Source organism: Apis cerana, linkage group LG9, assembly GCF_029169275.1.
Source record: "Apis cerana isolate GH-2021 linkage group LG9, AcerK_1.0, whole genome shotgun sequence".
Lineage (NCBI taxonomy): Eukaryota > Metazoa > Arthropoda > Insecta > Hymenoptera > Apidae > Apis > Apis cerana.
The window spans coordinates 5651132-5667381 of NC_083860.1; the positions used below are offsets into that span (position 1 = coordinate 5651132).

At 30.8% G+C, this 16250-nt stretch overlaps 2 protein-coding genes across 5 annotated transcripts in view; one reads left to right on the forward strand and one right to left on the reverse strand.

Annotated features, from left to right (window-relative positions):
• The window catches only part of LOC108004253 (uncharacterized), a 67154-nt gene extending 60820 nt beyond the window's left edge, over positions 1–6334 (reverse strand). The window contains exon 1 of one of the 2 annotated variants that reach the window (XM_017067022.3): positions 5692–6334. In XM_017067022.3, coding sequence (XP_016922511.1) covers positions 5692–5755 — 64 coding nt within the window. In that variant the 5' untranslated portion in view covers positions 5756–6334. The remainder of the gene's footprint in view (positions 1–5691) is intronic. The other variant, XM_062079117.1, reaches the window with a different exon arrangement.
• Positions 1–16250, forward strand: part of LOC108004218 (RING finger protein 17) — a 192527-nt gene that overhangs the window by 174163 nt on the left and 2114 nt on the right. For all 3 annotated transcript variants that reach the window (XM_062079100.1, XM_028668258.2, XM_017066964.3), the window contains exons 6-24: positions 7369–7590; positions 8473–8600; positions 10003–10151; positions 10257–10334; positions 10522–10674; positions 10797–11076; positions 11381–11537; positions 11609–11722; positions 11893–11992; positions 12122–12291; positions 12371–12597; positions 13174–13786; positions 14072–14220; positions 14298–14647; positions 14809–14984; positions 15072–15191; positions 15273–15377; positions 15537–16013; positions 16107–16200. In XM_062079100.1, coding sequence (XP_061935084.1) covers positions 7369–7590; positions 8473–8600; positions 10003–10151; positions 10257–10334; positions 10522–10674; positions 10797–11076; positions 11381–11537; positions 11609–11722; positions 11893–11992; positions 12122–12291; positions 12371–12597; positions 13174–13786; positions 14072–14220; positions 14298–14647; positions 14809–14984; positions 15072–15191; positions 15273–15377; positions 15537–16013; positions 16107–16200 — 3862 coding nt within the window. The remainder of the gene's footprint in view (positions 1–7368; positions 7591–8472; positions 8601–10002; positions 10152–10256; positions 10335–10521; positions 10675–10796; positions 11077–11380; positions 11538–11608; positions 11723–11892; positions 11993–12121; positions 12292–12370; positions 12598–13173; positions 13787–14071; positions 14221–14297; positions 14648–14808; positions 14985–15071; positions 15192–15272; positions 15378–15536; positions 16014–16106; positions 16201–16250) is intronic.

Below are 16250 nucleotides of genomic sequence, written 5' to 3' on the forward strand. Positions count from 1 at the left end.
ACAAGTTGCTTTTCCAAGTTGGATGGAAGGGGGAAATTTTTGGAGAGAAGGGAATCTGTTCTCGTTCGAACAGAATTTGGATACATTCGTTGATTCGAGAAAGGATTTTTCAATCCAGAATTGGATCCACTTTGATAAAATTTTACAGGAATTTTGTTGAAGGCAATAATTCTCAAAATTTGGCCAATTTTTCAACGCAATTTCTGTGTATCGTATAATTTTTAGAGGACCAGATTTTATAACAATAATTTTCACGATTAAATCGGTTAACACATATTCCCATATCTCGGCTAATAATAAATTCCACACCGTGATATCAACGCCTTGGAATTTCCTCGAATCCCTCGCGTCTTTGCCTCTCGTTCAAGAATCGTTTTTGCAACGATTAAAATATTGAAACGAATACCCCGGTCTGTTGTTCGAGGTGAGCCTGTTTCCGGTCCGTCGAATTTTTCCTTCTTCTGCCAGTGATAATAACCTATCGGACGAAGACGTCGTTCCGATTTTTCGAGGGAAGTTATACACATCTGTCCGTGTTCATTCGAGAAAATTTTCGACCCGAGTGGACGTTATTCGTCTCGATATTTGAGGATGAAACAAAATTTCGATTATTATTTGATCGAAGCATTGTTTCGTTGCTAGAGGGACAAGATACAGATACGAGCTTTTTTCTCGTTGGATAGAAGAGAGAGCTTTTAAGATAAATTTTTTGGACAGATAGATGAATGACGAAACTGTGAGGAGTGGGTGTAAATTTTAAAATCTCGAAAAAAGAAACGCATATCTTCTATCTGTGCCATCGACAAATAGAAACGCAGCGAGAAAAATAGTGGGGATTACTGTTAATGTTATTTATATGCTCGTGCCAATGCACTTTGCATTGAATTCCCTCTACACACCGATTGTTTCAGAAACAATTCAAGCAACTAAATTAGGCAACTAACACTGACGTTTTCCTTATTGTTATTGTTGCTTCTTATCACGATGGAGAGATATTTGAGAAAATCGATGGAGCACGCAGCTCGTGCTTGGAATACGCAGTTTCCAAATGGTTATATTGACTGGTAACTAATGCGTTCCAATAACTATTTGACTCGTAATAAAATCACGAGGAGATACACGAATTTTATCCAATCCATAGAAATTGGAAATCTTTTTCTTCTTACTCTTCGTTCGATCGTATTTTTCATTTAAACGAAAATCCTATCTTTTTCCATATTTTTTCGAGTTTAAAAAAAGGAAGAAGAAAATCTATTTACACTTAAAGATACGATTACAAATTATGCATGTGTGTATATATATATATATATATCGAGCACGAACGCAAAGAGTACGCACCCTATAACGACCCTATTACGCATCCAATCATCCCTTTCCCCTGTACCAAATCTTGCCTCGATTCCGTGTTGCGACATCATTAATTTTAATTGAAGAAATCATCGTGTCTTTAACTCTCTCGTCTCGATTCAGAAAATTTTGCCCACAAAGAGATTCAAGGGGTGTTTTCGGTTACGTATGAGATATTTGTATCATCACTTTGTTTTCGTATCTCAGATTGAAAAGAAAAAACGAAACGATATTCCCAATCAGTTTGTTAATGATAATTAGCCCAGAAGATGCTTATAAATATAAAAATGATAGAAAGTCGCTTACACCGATATCGATCCGTATCTACTTTTTTATTGTTCATTATCGTCAACATCCATTTTTGAAGAAAATCTTTGTCCTTCTATTGTCACAATTGGCCCTTCTTTTCTTATCTTATTCTATTTATCCTAATTCTTTATCAACTTCAAATAATACGTTGGATCGAAAGGTGGTTCCATTGACATACTTATTCACAGTTCAATATTATCGTAAGTACACGTCTCTTTTCAAAAATTTACACAATCGTGCACGATCCAATCCTCCCATCATCGTCTCCTAAAATCTAAAACGCTCACCACTTTAAAATGATCCTCCGTAAAACTTCTCCCGATTCTTCCTCTTCGTTCTAAAACATTAAGGAGAGGAGGAAATCGAGGAACCGCCACTACAAGTATTTATCCACCGATCCGGGGGAAGGGGAGGAGGCATTCGAAATGCAAATTAGGCGTTTGGTTGCTGCCGCTTCTCGAGGAGAGGGCCGCCACTCGAGCGAGCAAGCAAGCGAGCGCGCTTCTCTCACTCGCCTTTATCGAGTTTTCAGAGTCACGCGCGCACACAGGCCGAGAACAAACGAGATATTTTCCTCTGGCCAGGCCGATCGACCGATTCGAAAGGCGTTCCAGTTGGTGGGGCCATTTGCTCGGTCTAGATCGAGAAATAATTTTCATTCAAGGATCGCTCTCTCAGCCTCGCTCTCTTTCCGATCAACCAGACCGGAAAGCTCTTGGACATCGTCCGCGATTTATCGTCGATACGATCGTTGTCCATTTTCTTTGTATTTTTTGTCACGAAAAGTTGAGCTCTCGTCGTTAGGGAAATGTTAGAGAGAGAGAAAAAGAGAAAGAGATTTTCATTTTTTCGATATTTTAGAAATTTGGATTATCGATTGGTATTGTAAGGAAATATTGTAAAATTTTTGGTAGTAGAAATGTTTTTGTGGATAATTGCATTTTGGAAAGTTTTTGAAAATTAGAAATTTCCACGATATTGGAAAATTTATGGAATTATTAGTGTAGAAATGTTTATGATACTCCGCGGCTTGGAAAGTTGAAGAAGTTGAGGAATGTTCACGATACACGTATTCGTCGAATTGATCATTGTCGAGATAAAATATGAACTGCGTTTTATTCGTATATATTTGAAAGTGGACTTGATATCCTTGGTTGGTCGATCGTTAATTTTTTGTTATGTGAATTCGTTCGATTTTCTTCGTTCGAATTGATCTTCGTTCGATCGTCTGAAAAAAAGGTTTTTTATTAATTGATAAAAAAAAAGAATCTTTCCTCTAAAAAAAAAAATTGAAAGGATTAATAGCTAGAATGCGCTCGATAAATGCCAGAAACGTTAACAAATGGATTATTCGATCGCGTTTTAAACGCGTTTATTCGAAGACTGCTATGAAAGGGACGTAATTTTCGGGCGTATCACTCTGTCAATTTGTATCACGTGAAAAAGATTCATCGATAATGATGATGGATATCTTCAAATAAACGAAAAAAAAACGCTCTTTAATTCGTCCCCCTCCAAAGTATCGATTGCAATCTTGCTCATTATTGGGAATTTTTTAAAAATCTTTGAAGCAAAGATACCGATATTTTTTTTAAAAAAGGAAATATACCTTTCATAAATTAAACTTTTATTTCTTCAAATTTATATCATTTCATTTATATATACACATTTCAAATCTCTCAAGTAAAACAATTGAATCAAATTCTTCAAAATATTCTTCTCCTCAACCATATAACCATATAACCATCCTTCCAAAAACCTTGCTCACGATCCAGCTAAAAAGAAACGATCCCCTCCTTCTCCTCCTCCTTCTCCTCCAACATTAAAACACACGCACACATATAAGGCAAGGTTACATCACCTTCAAACGGATTCCATACCCATTTGGGCATTCGGGCAGACTAACGTATTCCATTAATAATATCCAAGAATAATAAGCGAATGTACGCGTTCGATCGAGGGGTAGAGATGAAAGTTTACAGTGGAAGGAAGGTGAATTAAACGGGGAAAGAGAGAAAGAGAGAGAAAAAGCTCCATTAATACACGCGTTTATTAACCTCCTCGCGCGAATCCAGCTCCCATCTCGATCTCTCGATCGAGAAGAACGCGTGTCTGTTCAAGTATCGCGGGATAAAACAACCATTAATCCCGTTTTCCCACGTTTTACGGATCTCGATCGATCTTAACTCCTATACCTAATTAAACGTCGATGAACAAACGAACGGGCGAACAAACTTCCTCCCCTCTCTCTCTGTGAGAATGATCCACGACAAGATGGATCCAAGGATGGAGGGAAGACGCAGGAGGAGGAGGAGGAGGAGGGTATCGATCGGTGGAGAGAAGGTGGAGAGAAGAGTCGGAAACTCGACGAGGGAGGTTGGATCGCACGAGGATGAACTTAATTTCGTAGCGTCGACAAGGTTTCGACGCGACTTCCTCCCCCTTTTCCTTCGGAGGACTCCCTTTGACTGTTTACGCAGTATAATTAACAACCGCGAACACGTTAAAGTGGATTCTTTGCGGCTGATTTAGCAGGGCAAACGAGATTGCCGCCATTCCTTCCTCCTCCTCCTCCTCCTCCTCTTTCTGCGTTTTTGTCGCTTGGTGAAAGATGACGATGACATCGGGATCGGGAGATTATTTGAAAAGTGCGATTATTTTTCGTGCGTGTCGTGTCTCTTTTTTTGGAGGAGGAGAATGATTGCGAATCGAAAAAACTAATTTTCGAGGTATTCCATTTTCGAAACAGGTTTTCTCGTGAAGCCTTCAACGTCGGAATTGGTTGGAATTGTGGAGATATCGTTGGGAGATATCGTGGATATGATTCTTTTTTGAATAATTTCGAAACTTTCCCCAATTTCAATCCTTTCAGCTTCGTGGAAATTTTTGGAATACAAACTTTTTGATGGAAAGCTTTTACGATAGAAATCGATCTCTCGGATCTATTTCCTTTTTATCGAGAAACGGAGGAGGATAATAGAGGAGGAGAATATTTCCAAGGGCATGCTCGGAAAAATTTTCCAATCGACTCGCCGCTTTCTTCCTAACTCGCGCGTTCACCCACTTTGGAAACGTCTCTCGTCTCTCTCGTTAGATGGGGGGGGAGGATAAATTGATTTTTCGCGGTTTACGTGCCCGAGTAACGTGATCGTGATAATAATCGATCGATGACTCGACTCAGGCCAACAATAAGAAATCGTTATGACGTCCTTATCGGGATCATGTTAAGGTAGCCATCATCAGAACGTTCGTGAGAATTTGTTACGTATCTGGTCTGCATCTGTGTTGTTGATTACACGGTGAAGGAAAAGCCTGGCAATCAGAATGCCAGGACTCGATGGAGACAATGGACTTGCATCACTAATATTTCGTGGTACTTTCCTTTCTCGAAGCGCAACTCTCGCCACGCACGTAATTTCAGCCTCGATAACGCTCGACAAATGAATCATTTTCTATCGTTTTAATATTTTTTCTTTTTTTACTTTGAGAAAAATACTCGTTGTTTACCATTAAAATTAATTTTATTCGTTTAGTTAAAATTTTCATGATCACGTGAATATAGTGATTTAAAAAACAGAATTATTCAACTTAATTTTTTCTCTCGATACAATCTGAGCAATAATTAAACTGCTTATACACGTTTATTAAATATCACTGAATCGTGATTAATAAGATTACTCTTAATAATTGCTTTTTCATTCTTGTTCTTTTTCTTCAGAGAATCACGCATCATGATGTAATACTCGTTCAAACTTATTTTTACACTCGTGTTCTCTCGTTACATAATTAATAAAACGAGAAAATGTATAATCAGAAAATTCTCGTAAAAATTTCACTTCGCACAAACATCAAATCTAATTACGACCAACTTAAACGAATAAACCTCGACATTTCTGTAAACGCAACAAACATTGTTCCCATTATTCCGCTAATGCGTCATCCCCGTACGATAATAAAACGATATATATCCAAAACTAGGGGGAAGAATCGTCATTAAAGAGAGAAAGAAAAGAAGAAGAAAAACAAAAGACTCACCGACAAGCAACAGAAGGAACACGACGTATCCCAGCGAGGAGCACAGGTTGTCGTGGACCCTCATGATCCCTTCCTGTCCCACTTCCACCCCCCCTCCCCGAAAACACTCCGACAAACAATCCCAACAAAGACTAGGATCGAAGCGCGCCGTTAGGAGGAACCAGTGTCATCCTCGGCATGTAAACACGGTAACCACAACTCGAGAGAGGAACGGAACACAGCGTGATGCTGACGAGAACACCGTGAACAACACGGCGACGACGACGACGACGACGACGGAACGGGAATGGTGACCGGTCCTCGGGACGTGAAAGACTGGGGAAAGGCGCGTTTGTTCGGCTTGTTTGGTTGAACCACCATTGACCACCTCTTCTCTTCTCCGCTCCCTGCCATTCTCGATCTCTGCTCTGCTCGGATAAGTCGTCTCCCTTCACGGTGGATCTTCTAGAAAGTCAGCCGAGCGAGCGACCTTCCACTTCGCGCCGATGACAGGACAGTTTTGAATGGCGTTGGATCCATCATTCGAGGCGAAGGATGACGCGCGTTGATCGCGCCGCCGATATTATTCTTGCTTCTTTCGAAGGGTTATACGGTGGGTCGAGATAGTATTGGTGGTGGAAGAGTAATTTTGTGTGAAAATAAAAAAGAAAGAAAAGAAATATTACGGAATTGTAAAATTTTCCAGCTTCGTTTTCAATCTTAAAGATTCGTATTCTCAGATACTTACTCGTTCATCGAGAGTTTTTATTTATACTCGGCACGCGTTGCTAAAGATGTTTCGATTTCTTAACACGCGGCCCAAACTGCCGGTCGAATATCAATCAACGGATTACATCAGCCCTCCAGATTGCGTATAATTCCGCGGGGGAACATTCGTTACGAAGCGATTTCTCTATTTTTATTTCGTTCGCCATCCGAGTTGGATCAGAGTCGTGATGTTTTATTAAAATTCTTCGCCATGATCGAGTCGAATAGAATTTCCTGTATCGACATGTACGTCGATAATAATCTGGAAATATCTGGAAAGATCTTTAAACTTTTTCGCCTTTTTTTTTTAAATTTTAATTCCAGGATCGGTTTTTCGAAATTTTTATCACCGTTATCGGCGATTTATCGGAAAAGTTTACAGCGTTTCTCGATGAGAAAGTTAAAACTTTTAAAGGTGATTTTTTTCTTTCTTAAATTTCCTTCTTAAAATCATTATCCATATCGGAAGTTCGATGTGTCCGATTTTAAGATCATCTTTTTAGATGAACTCTTTTGTAAGAGTTCGATATGAAGTTTTTCAGTAAGAAAGAAAGGAAAGAAAAGTGTTCTTGCCACTTTTAAATGATTCTTTGGTCCTTGGAACGATGGCCTTTGTTCCGATATCGAGGAACGTGTAAAGAATTCTTCGCATCTGATTAAATTTCAATCTCTTTCTTTCATTCGTTTAACGTGTGATTTTGTTTTGTTCAGATTTTTCTTGGTACTTTATATTTTTTTTTATTTTATTTTATTTTATTTTATGTAAATTTTTATTACGCACAAAAAAAATCGCGAAAATGTTTGAAAGTATATACCGAATTCGAATTTCTTATCAGATTCTTGAACAGAATACCAGTAATCTTTTTTAAAAGATACGATGAAGATCGATTTAGACACTAATCACTGTCCATTTTCATGTTTGCATTTCAGAAATTGAAAAATATATCCTATTCTTCGGTAGGAACCAAAAATTCCGATATTGTGGAGGGAACGGTCACCCAACATTTCACTTATCTACACGGTATCCTTCAAAATGCAGAGAAACAAATTATTGATTCATTGCGGGCGCATAAAAATTCCCGAAATAAAAATATCGACGAAATTTCCACGCAATTAAAAGAACACGAGGAACGACTGCAGTCCGCCATTGTGGTAAGAATCTCTGATATTTAAAATTTTTTTCTTATATGTTAAATATCCAAAGAAATGTATCATTCTTTAATCTGGAAATAAAAAGTTTTTGATTAATAAATTAAGAATCGCATGTACAGTTTGATGAGAATAAATGACGAGAATTTGAAGATCTTTTTGTGTTAACTTAACACATAGGATCCATAATTTTGATCTTTCACAATTGAATATTTCACATTGAATATTTCACATATATCATAAATTTATCATTTGCAATTTACATATATATATATATATATTTATATCGTCTGATTTGTCAAAGTCGCAAATTTCAATTTGCATAAGGTATCAATCTTATATTTTTCAGTTTGAAATTGGCACTATATTTTATATAGCACCATTCATGCTTGAATTATATCTATGTTTTTAGACAAAGCATTATTGCATCCGCAATTTCAATTTAATTGATATAATTATTAGATCCACGGGGGAAGTTCTGCCGCTTTCATTCATATAATGTTTGATCTACGCAATAAACGGGAACACTGCACTCGTAATGAGATTTTCCTCCGATTAATATATGGAATTTCGGTTATGAGGTTGTCATGACTTAAAAAAGAGATCATTTAAATTTTTTTTAAATAGTTAAGCTAGCAGAAAAAATAACACATATAATAGAAAAATAAGAAAAAGCTGTAAAACAATACAAAACATTTGTTGACATTAAAAATTTCAGCAAGTATATCGCAAATTGTTTGATATTAAGAATAAAAAATTGTTATTATTATTGTTGAGAAGAATATTGTTTTTTTTTTTTTTTTAATATTAAAAGAAAATTGTGTCGACAATTAAATACCAGAAAACTTGTAAAAAGATTGAGTATAATTAAATAATTCTTTTCAGGTAACTACAGCAATTACAGAAAGTCTTGATAAAATAGATCTTCAACAGATTATACAAAAACTAAAGCCCTTGACCGATATTCCTTGCCATTTGATACAAAATAATGTGCCAGACGACCAAGAGATAAAGTATGTAATATATTGTGTTTTGTTTATTTATTTGTTATATTTATTTATTTATTTTTATTCATTATTTATTTTCTTAACGTGTACCACAATAATTTGAATTAAGTTATAATTAAATTATATAATTTTCGTAATGTATACAAGTTAAAATGAAGTACTTAAAAATCAAATATAATATGATCCATTTACGATTACTTATAAACCTTTTTTTTTATTTATTTACGTATAAATAATAAACAGTAAAGGATTAAAAACAAAAAAAGAACTTTAAAAAAAAATACACATGTTTCTATCTTTTTTTTTTTTTTTTTCATTTTTATCAAATAATAATTTATATCGGTCATCTCAATATTTCCACTTCCATCTAAAATACTAATCATTTCCTCAAAAACGATCGATATAAAGAAGAAAGAGCGAAGAATAAACAATAATATTTATCGACGAGTTTTATCCTCATTTCAATCGATCAACGCAATATTTATTTCGATTTATCTCGAATCTTGTCGCATCTCCCATTTCTCTTGTGCCGAGATTTTTTTCGACACAATGGAAAAACTTCGTACAGAGTTTTTGATAAATCAAAATCTCCTGTGCATATTGAACAATTTATTTTCCTCGACACCGACGATGGTACAGAGGCGGACAAATCCTCTCGTTTATATTCGTAAGCAGCTTACAAATGTCCAAACGAAAAGAGAATGAAAGACAGAGGAAGAGAAAGGAATAGAAATAGTGTAGAGAAAGTACACGAAGTGTAAAAGTAATTAATTAAAACGGAATGTATCTATAGTTGTGTTTTAAAACAGCTTCGAAATATTTCTCCTTTCTATTTTTTTTTTTTTTTTTCCTTTTCAACCATCAGAATGTACATTTTTATTTTCTTCTCAGATTTCAACGAAATAAAGCGAATCTGTATCTCTCTGATTCTTCTCTCGATGCTTATATTCCATAATTCAAGTGAAATACGATTTCTCTTTTGATACGTGTTCAATTAGATTCTTATGTTTTAATTTGCAAATAATTTTCTTTATGGGATTTTACGAATGTGAAATAATGTGAACATGTTAATTTAATGTAAAAGTTCATGATAATATTTCTTGCAATATTTGTTCCATTTGAACCTTTGAATGTAATCATCTTCGAATGTAATCGTCTGAATATTACGTATTAATTATATATAGAAATTAGGTTCATTTAAAAAGGATATAATTTGATATAAATGATTTTTTCTTAGGTGGAAACATTGTTTGAAAGAATATAAAGGAATTGATAAAAGATAAACCTTTTAAAGATTCAAATGGGATCTTATAAATATTTTTAAGCAAAATCAACAAAAGCAATTATTTTTTATTGATATTTAGATATATAGAATTTCTTAAAGACGAAGAAATGATTTTTTTCACAGACTTCACATCGACGATAACATTATTGAGACTATAAAGAAACACTGCAGCGTACAAATACCAGAAACGACAATCTTCAGTTTGGAACGAAAAAACTCGCTACCCGAAGATTATGTAATAGAACCCTTGATTGAAGAGACTAGTATTTCGAGTAATGTTATTTTTCTCGATATCAATTTTCAATGTTACGAATAAACGTATGATCGCAAGGCAAATAATTTTAATTCGTGGTAATAAAGATGTTTATTTTTCACAGAAAATAAGGATAAATCCATGAAGAATAAGACTAAAGCGACTCATCCTCCTAAAAAAAAAGATAATGTTCTTACTGTCGGTGTGTATTATTCTTTCTTTGATAATAAATATCAATTTTAAGATTCTTTATAAAAAAAAAAAAAAAAGAAAGAAAAAGAAATTGTAATTGATTTTCATTAGAAGTAATTTGTCGAGATATAATACAATAATAAAAGAAATAAATATAAGTATAAAATAAAAGTAAAAAAAATTCTTTTTGTTTCTAGGATCCTCAGAGATGATCCGCATCACTCATGTTGAGGATCCTTCTTGCTTTTATGTTCAGTTAATACAAAATCAGCACAAAATAACAGAACTTAGTAAAGGGTTAGCTGTACTGGCTAACACTACCGGAACAATACCAACAGAAGTTACTTTAAGTATGTCCATTATATTTCGTATATTTCTTTCATTGATTTAAAATTATCTAAATATCTTAATTAATATAACACCGTGACCATTTTATTTTTCTTGTATTTAAAAAAAAAAAATCTTCTCGTAGATGCATTGTATATTGCGCAATATTCGAAAAATAAGATTTGGTACCGTGCACGTATCACAGATAAAAAAACGATTTCGGACGATGATGAAAGATACAGCTTGCTATTCATCGATTATGGTATGAAAGAAGATAATGTACCTTTGATCAGAATAAGAAATATCATGCCACAATTTGCAATGTTACCAATAATGGCTCTAAGATGCACACTGTTCGATATTGTTCCTAACAATGGTAGATGGCATCCAGATGCGACTCGAGCATTTAAAAAACTTGTTTGCACGTAAGTACAATTGCAAATTTAATTGAAAATTATTATTTTATTTTTTATATCATTGAATTTCTTTTTTTTTTATTTATTATTTATTGCATTTTTTATTATTTTTTATTATTTTAAATTAATTTATCTTAATCTATCTTATATCTTATATGTCTTATATGTCTTACATATCTTATATACTTCAAATTTTAATCGAAATCCACAAAATTTTTTTTCATTAATTTTTGTTATAATTTATTTATTCTTTTCTAATTTTGATTAAAAAAAGAAAAAAAGTCATTAGAGATTGAAGTGACATGTTTTTCAGAAATTCAATGGTTTCGATGTGCATTCAAATGATAACAGGCGATACTTATTACGTCGATCTATGCGCAATATCATCAAAAGATTCAGGTTTAATATCCATTAAAGATTCGTTAACGTATATGAAATACGCAACTTGTATTTCACCAAACAGATTAATGGTAATTGCCATTTGTTTACTAGTATTTTGATTTTAATCTACATAATTTTACTAATTCTCTTTTGTTTATAGAGAATAAATCCTGATTCAACAAGAAAATATTATAAAGAACAATTAGAAATGGAAATTTATACGGATGTTCAAGTTTTATTTGTTGAATCTCCAAATGCTATATACGTTCAAAAAGTACGTTTGCTATAACAAAAACTAATTAATATATATAATTATATGTTATAATCAAAATTAATTATTATTATAATTTATATAAATTATTAATATTTATCCAGATATTTTTTTTTTATAATTGATAATTTTTTTATAATGTACTATAAAAATGATTAAATTATATATTATAGGCACATGGAAATAGATCATACTTCCATAAATTGATACAAGAAATAACAGACAATTATGAAAAAGATATGTCTGAGGAATATATCGCTACACCTTGTAAAGGTACATCTTTTGAATTTCTTTTATTAAATTTTTAACACAAAACAGTATTATGAAATATTATTAAATATTCTTTATCTTTCATTATACATTATGCAACAATTCATTATATATGTTCATTTTTTTGCATAGATCTACCATGTGCTGCGCCTGGAGTTGATGGTTTTTGGCATAGAGGATTAATATGTGAAGTTACCGAAAATACGGTGCAAGTTTTCTATGTGGATTTAGGATATACATTAATATTAAGTTACGATGCTATCAAACCACTACCTAGGAAATACATGAGTTGTAAAACACAAGTAATTGATGATTCATATCAATTCCATATTTATAATTCTACAAAAACAATTTTTTTTAAAATAAAATACTATTTACCAGGCTATAAAAGTTTCATTGAGAAATGTAAAGCCTGACGATAAAAACCAATGGGAATCGGAAACGATAGAATTTATAAAAAAATATCTAATGGATAGAAAAAAATTCAGAGTTATTCCTTTTAACAAGATCGGAGATACGTATGATGTTATTATGTATACATATGACAAAATTAATGTCGCTAATCTATTAACAAAAAAAAATGATATAACATTATATTCTAATTCGAGGTAAATATTTTAAATATATATGAAATGACTTTCTTAGAAAAATCAAAAACTATATCAATAGTCTTACCATCAATTAATTAATTTTTAGTATTTACGAATATTTGAAATCGTACTTTGTCGATTATTAAAAATGTAAACACTATAATGTAACACTACATTTTTTTTTCGCGAATGTACTAGTGAATTTTCTCGCAACACATTAAATATAAACAAAATTTTTTTATATTTAATTTTAATTTATTTTTAATTTAATTTTTTAATAGAATCATTTAAAAACAATGATCTATTTAAATATTCATAACATAAAAAGTTATATCAGTTTTATACTAAAACTATTGATATTGAGATTTATAATATTTTTTATTTTTCTCCATTAATATTATAAATCGTTAAAGTTTCGAATTCTTTCTTTCTATCCCTTTACATCATCTTTTTCATTTTTTCACTTTACATTATTCTTTTTTTGATTCTTCTTAAATTTATTAAAATCAATTTATTAAATAGAAATACAAAAAAATATAATAAAATACATATAATATATTCATATATACAATTTTTTTTCGTTTTATGTCACAGTTCACTCAGTACAAGTATGAATAAAAAATCTGAAAGTAAAAAAAATAAATTTAGAAAAAGTGCTAGTTGTACAGAATTACCAGGTGAACTTTATGATGATCCGATAAATTTAAATACAAAAACCAAAAATGTAGACGAAAATGAAGATCCTTTCAAAGTATGTGTTCTTATACACCAAGTATTATCTCCGGACAGTATTTACGTTTCTGATGCCACTTGTGATCAAAGTGATGTAGAAAAAATGATGAAACAAATGCAAGAATTTTATAATAAGTATCGTCCCGCGAAACGAGACGTTTGGAACAAGGATTCTGCTTGTGCAGTTTATTTTGCAAGAAGTGACATGTACTATCGTGGTAAAATCATTGATATAAAGATCGACAATAAAGTAGTCGTATTTTTATATGACATAGGAATTGAAGAAACTGTCTCAATTAATGACATACAATCATTGTACCCATGGTTTTCTAAAATACCAACATACGTTTTTAAAATAAAGCTAACAGGTATATTGCCATGCGGAGGATCCTCTACGTGGCCATCATTGTCTTGTGAGAAATTGCACGAAATTATAAACAACAATCAGAATTCTAAGTTTTATATATCTAAATTGGTAAACATTATATTAATATTAATTATTAACATTATTTTAATATTTATTACTATATATCTAATGATTATATCTAATACAGTCATTGTAATAATATAACATTTTTAAATTTGATATTTAACTAATGTTCTGGAATGAAAAATATAAATATTTTATCAATATATTGAATATTTTATCAATATTATACATCTTGATAAAATTATTATTTATATTTTATTTATATCTCTTCAAATCATAATTGTTGTTTATATATTTTTTATTGTTTATTATTGTTGTTTATTATTTTAGGAAGAAGAAGAAACAGAAGACTCCGCAATACCAGTTGAATTGTGGATTAAACAAGTAAAAATGGACGGACCATTAGCACCAACAAGACACGAAATTAATTCTGTCAATAGAATGTTAGTCGAAGATGGTGTAGCATTGCCTGTAAAAGAGTATGAAATTATTTCAAAATATTTTTTAAAATGATGTTTCAATTTAATATTTTATTAATACTTAAAAAACTTTTTAGATATGCAAAAAAAAGAGATAAAATTTTAGCAATTGAATTAAAACGACAATTAGTAAAAAAATTAGAAAGATTAACGAAATATGAGTCAAATGTGAAATGGTTTCAAATTAATGATGACATTTGCGATCCCATTACCGATAAAATGATATGGGACACAGTATTACATTATTCAGATTCTGATTCTGATAGTCAAAATTGTACCAATATGGAAAAAATACTTGATAACATTCCATCACTTCCAAAATTATCATCTTGGTTACCAGTAAAAACAATAGAGGAAGATACATTTATTGCTATACCGACATATATTGATAATAATGGCTTCTTGTATCTTCATTCTAAAACACAAAGTATAACTTTTAAAATAATTTTTTAAAAATACTTCAATAAATTTCTAATAATAAAAAATAATTTTAGAAATTTAGTAATATATTTTAAATATATAAATATATTTACATTTTATTACGTTTTTTCTTTATAATTCTTACAATTTTTATTGATTTTTCTCTAGATGTTAAAATATTACAATATATAGAATTAAAATTAGAAAAACTATATAAAAATTGTCCAATTGAATCTTGTGATACTGTATGGGCTGTAGGAGATTTATGCATTGCACAATATCATGCAAATAAAAAATGGTATCGAGGAAAAGTAGTAGAAATTCGAGAAAATAATATAATTGATGTAAATAAAATTATTTAATTATAAATTTACATTTTTATAATAATATAAATAAAAGTATTATAATAATATAAAAATTATTTATTATAGGTGGAATTTATAGATTATGGAAACATTGAAGAATGTACAATTGGAACTTTAAAAAAAAAAGTTATTTTAGAAGATATACCAATTCAATGCACAAAATGTGTAATTTATGGTTTAAATCCAGTAAGTGGTTTAAATATCTTTATATATTATCAATCAATTAATGTATTCTAGAATTTTTTATTGACTCTATTTCTCCAATAGGGAAATGGAACATGGATGACAGAAGATTTAGATAGAATTCACAGTCTTCTCATTGAACAAGAATGTGAAGTGACAGTCTTAAATAAAACTAAAACACATCTTATTGTAAGTAATAAAAAATAAAACTTTATTTATCAATGAAATTAATGTTTGTAAGATTTTATAGAATAAATTATAATATTTTAAATGATATAATAATTGAATTTTATTTTTAATTATTTAATGTATTTTTTACTTTATTATAATATTTGTTGCATTTTGCAGATTTCTTTAACCATATTGCCAAACAGACAATGTAATGAAAAAAGTGATTTAATTGCATTTCTTATCAATAAATGGAATATGAATATTAATCCCAATATTGAAATTACTATATCCGAAAATAGTATATTTACAATTATTACCTCAGATGTTGTTACAGAAAACTCAAGATCGCTTTGCTCAGATGATGATATAATAAAAGATCCAATTATTAGAGGAAATTCTATATTACTTCCACTTACAAATGTTGTAAATGAAAATGAAAATGATACTATCACAGATGTTGAAAATATATCATTATGTAAATTAAAAAATGAAATAATTACTTCAACTCCTAACATTGTTTCTGAAGAAAATCTTGCAATGAATTATAAATTTGTAAATATACCAAAAGATATAGATTATATTGAAATAGAATTATGTTGCAGTATTAGTCCTACTAAATTTTATGCTCAATTAAAAGAAAATTCCCACTCTATAGTATGTAATAAAATGTTCATATACACATTTCATATATACATTCATATATTTAATTTTTTCATTATATTTTAAATATTGAAAATTACATTCCAGACTTTAAATGAATATTATACACAATATAAACTTTTAATGAATGATTTGCAAGAAAATGCTTACAAACAACCATTGATTACAAACTTTATACCTAGTAAGTATTATTCATAATAATTATTTAAAGCAAAAAATTATTCTTAATTC